The 1,932-nt window shown below is 41.2% G+C and overlaps 1 protein-coding gene across 1 annotated transcript; it reads left to right on the forward strand.

Annotated features, from left to right (window-relative positions):
* Nucleotides 1-610: 610 nt before the first annotated feature.
* Nucleotides 611-1,929, forward strand: LOC100954070 (THUMP domain-containing protein 3; the record flags this gene model as incomplete). Its single annotated transcript, XM_012813898.2, has 2 exons — nt 611-655; nt 814-1,929. Coding segments are annotated over exons 1-2 (1,161 nt in total), but the record flags the coding sequence as incomplete, so codon positions are not given.
* Between the last annotated feature and the right edge of the window lie 3 nt (nt 1,930-1,932).

Genomic DNA, 1,932 nt, shown 5'->3' on the forward strand with positions numbered 1-1,932 from the left:
AAAAAAAAAAAAAAAATGGAAAAAGCATTCTTAGTTCATAGGAGGTACAAAATACCGCCTCAGATTGACATGAGGTAAGAAATAAGATGTTATAACATATATTCATATTTATTTATATGCTTTTTTCATATACATCTCCTCCCACTGTTAGGAGTGACCCCAGAATGAGAGCTATTATGCCCACCTCATGGGGTTATTGTGAGGTTCATTTAGATGATAATAAATTAATAGCCATACAAGTATAAGATGATAAAGCTGAGGTATGCTACCACTTTAGGACACTAGTGTACTTTGCCAAGCATTTTGTATCATCCTATCACTTAATACAAACACCAAAGGTAGGTCCAGTTATGCTTTCCTATTACCATTGACAAATAAGAAGTTCAGACTGATGAGGTACTTAACCTAAGTAGCATAGCTAGAAGTGGGAGACCTCAAATACATGCTTATGTCTCTGGTTCCAAATCTGTGTCCATGATATGAACATCAATGATAAATCATGATGTTAATATGGGATAGATCTTATTGCTACTTCTGGGAGGGGACAGACATGCCACTGTTGTGCTAATCATCCTATGGATAAAATAATAAAGCATGGACAGAACAATCAATGAGCAAGAGCTTCTTGAATCAAAGTGCCATTAAGAAGATGAAGGTGGGCCGTTCAGGATGGCGTGCCGGGGGTTTCTGCACTGGTGTCCCCCAAGCTGACTCTCCTCTCCTCACGCGGGCACCACAGTCGGCACAGAACAACACCAGCCCTTTCCCTCTCCCCTTCCTTCCAGGAGATGCCCCAGAGTCAGGACTCCATAGGAAGAAGTTCTAAAGGATTTTGAAGACTTGGCTAGAAAACTCCCATGGTCAGAGCCTTTGAAAGTATGGAAAATTAACACCACTTTTAAGAAAAAAAAAACAAAGCACAAAAAGATAAATCAAAATTCAAGTAAAGGGAAGATTGATAATGGAAAAGAAGACAAAACAGATGAGGCCGATGTTAAAAAAGAGTTGCCTGGCAATGCTTTAGATTCACATATCTTAGATTATTATGAAAATCCAGCCATCAAAGAGGAGATATCTACATTGGTAGGTGATGATTTGGCATCTTGCAAAGATGAGACTGATGAGAGTGCAAAACAAGAAACTGAGCCTCAAGTGCTAAAATTTAGAGTCACATGCAACAGGGCAGGAGAGAAACATTGCTTTACCTCCAATGAGGCTGCAAGAGATTTTGGAGGTGCTATTCAAGATTATTTTCAGTGGAAGGCTGACATGACCAACTTTGATGTGGAGGTTCTTTTGAATATCCATGGTAATGAAATCATTGTGGGCATTGCTTTGACTGAAGAGAGTCTCCACCGAAGAAATATCACACATTTTGGACCTACAACTCTTAGATCAACTCTTGCCTATGGGATGCTCAGGCTCTGTGATCCTCTGCCTTATGATATAATAGTCGATCCAATGTGTGGAACAGGGGCAATACCAATAGAGGGAGCGACTGAATGGTCTGACTGTTACCATATTGCTGGCGATAATAATCCACTGGCTGTAAATAGAGCAGCAAATAACATCTCATCTTTATTGACCAAGAGCCAAAATAAAGAAGGGAAACCATCGTGGGGTTTGCCCATAGATGCTGTTCAATGGGATATCTGCAATCTGCCCTTAAGAACAGGCTCAGTGGATATTATTGTAACAGATTTGCCGTTTGGAAAAAGGATGGGCTCCAAGAAGAGAAACTGGAACCTTTATCCAGCTTGCCTACGGGAGATGAGCCGTGTCTGCACACCTGCAACAGGCAGAGCTGTACTTCTTACTCAGGACACGAAGTGCTTTACCAAGGCATTATCTGGAATGCGACATGTATGGCGAAAGGTGGATACAGTCTGGGTGAACATTGGGGGCCTTCGTGCTGCAGTTTATGTTCTGGGA

Source organism: Otolemur garnettii, unplaced genomic scaffold, assembly GCF_000181295.1.
Source record: "Otolemur garnettii isolate 467f Iridium unplaced genomic scaffold, OtoGar3 scaffold00331, whole genome shotgun sequence".
NCBI lineage: Eukaryota > Metazoa > Chordata > Mammalia > Primates > Galagidae > Otolemur > Otolemur garnettii.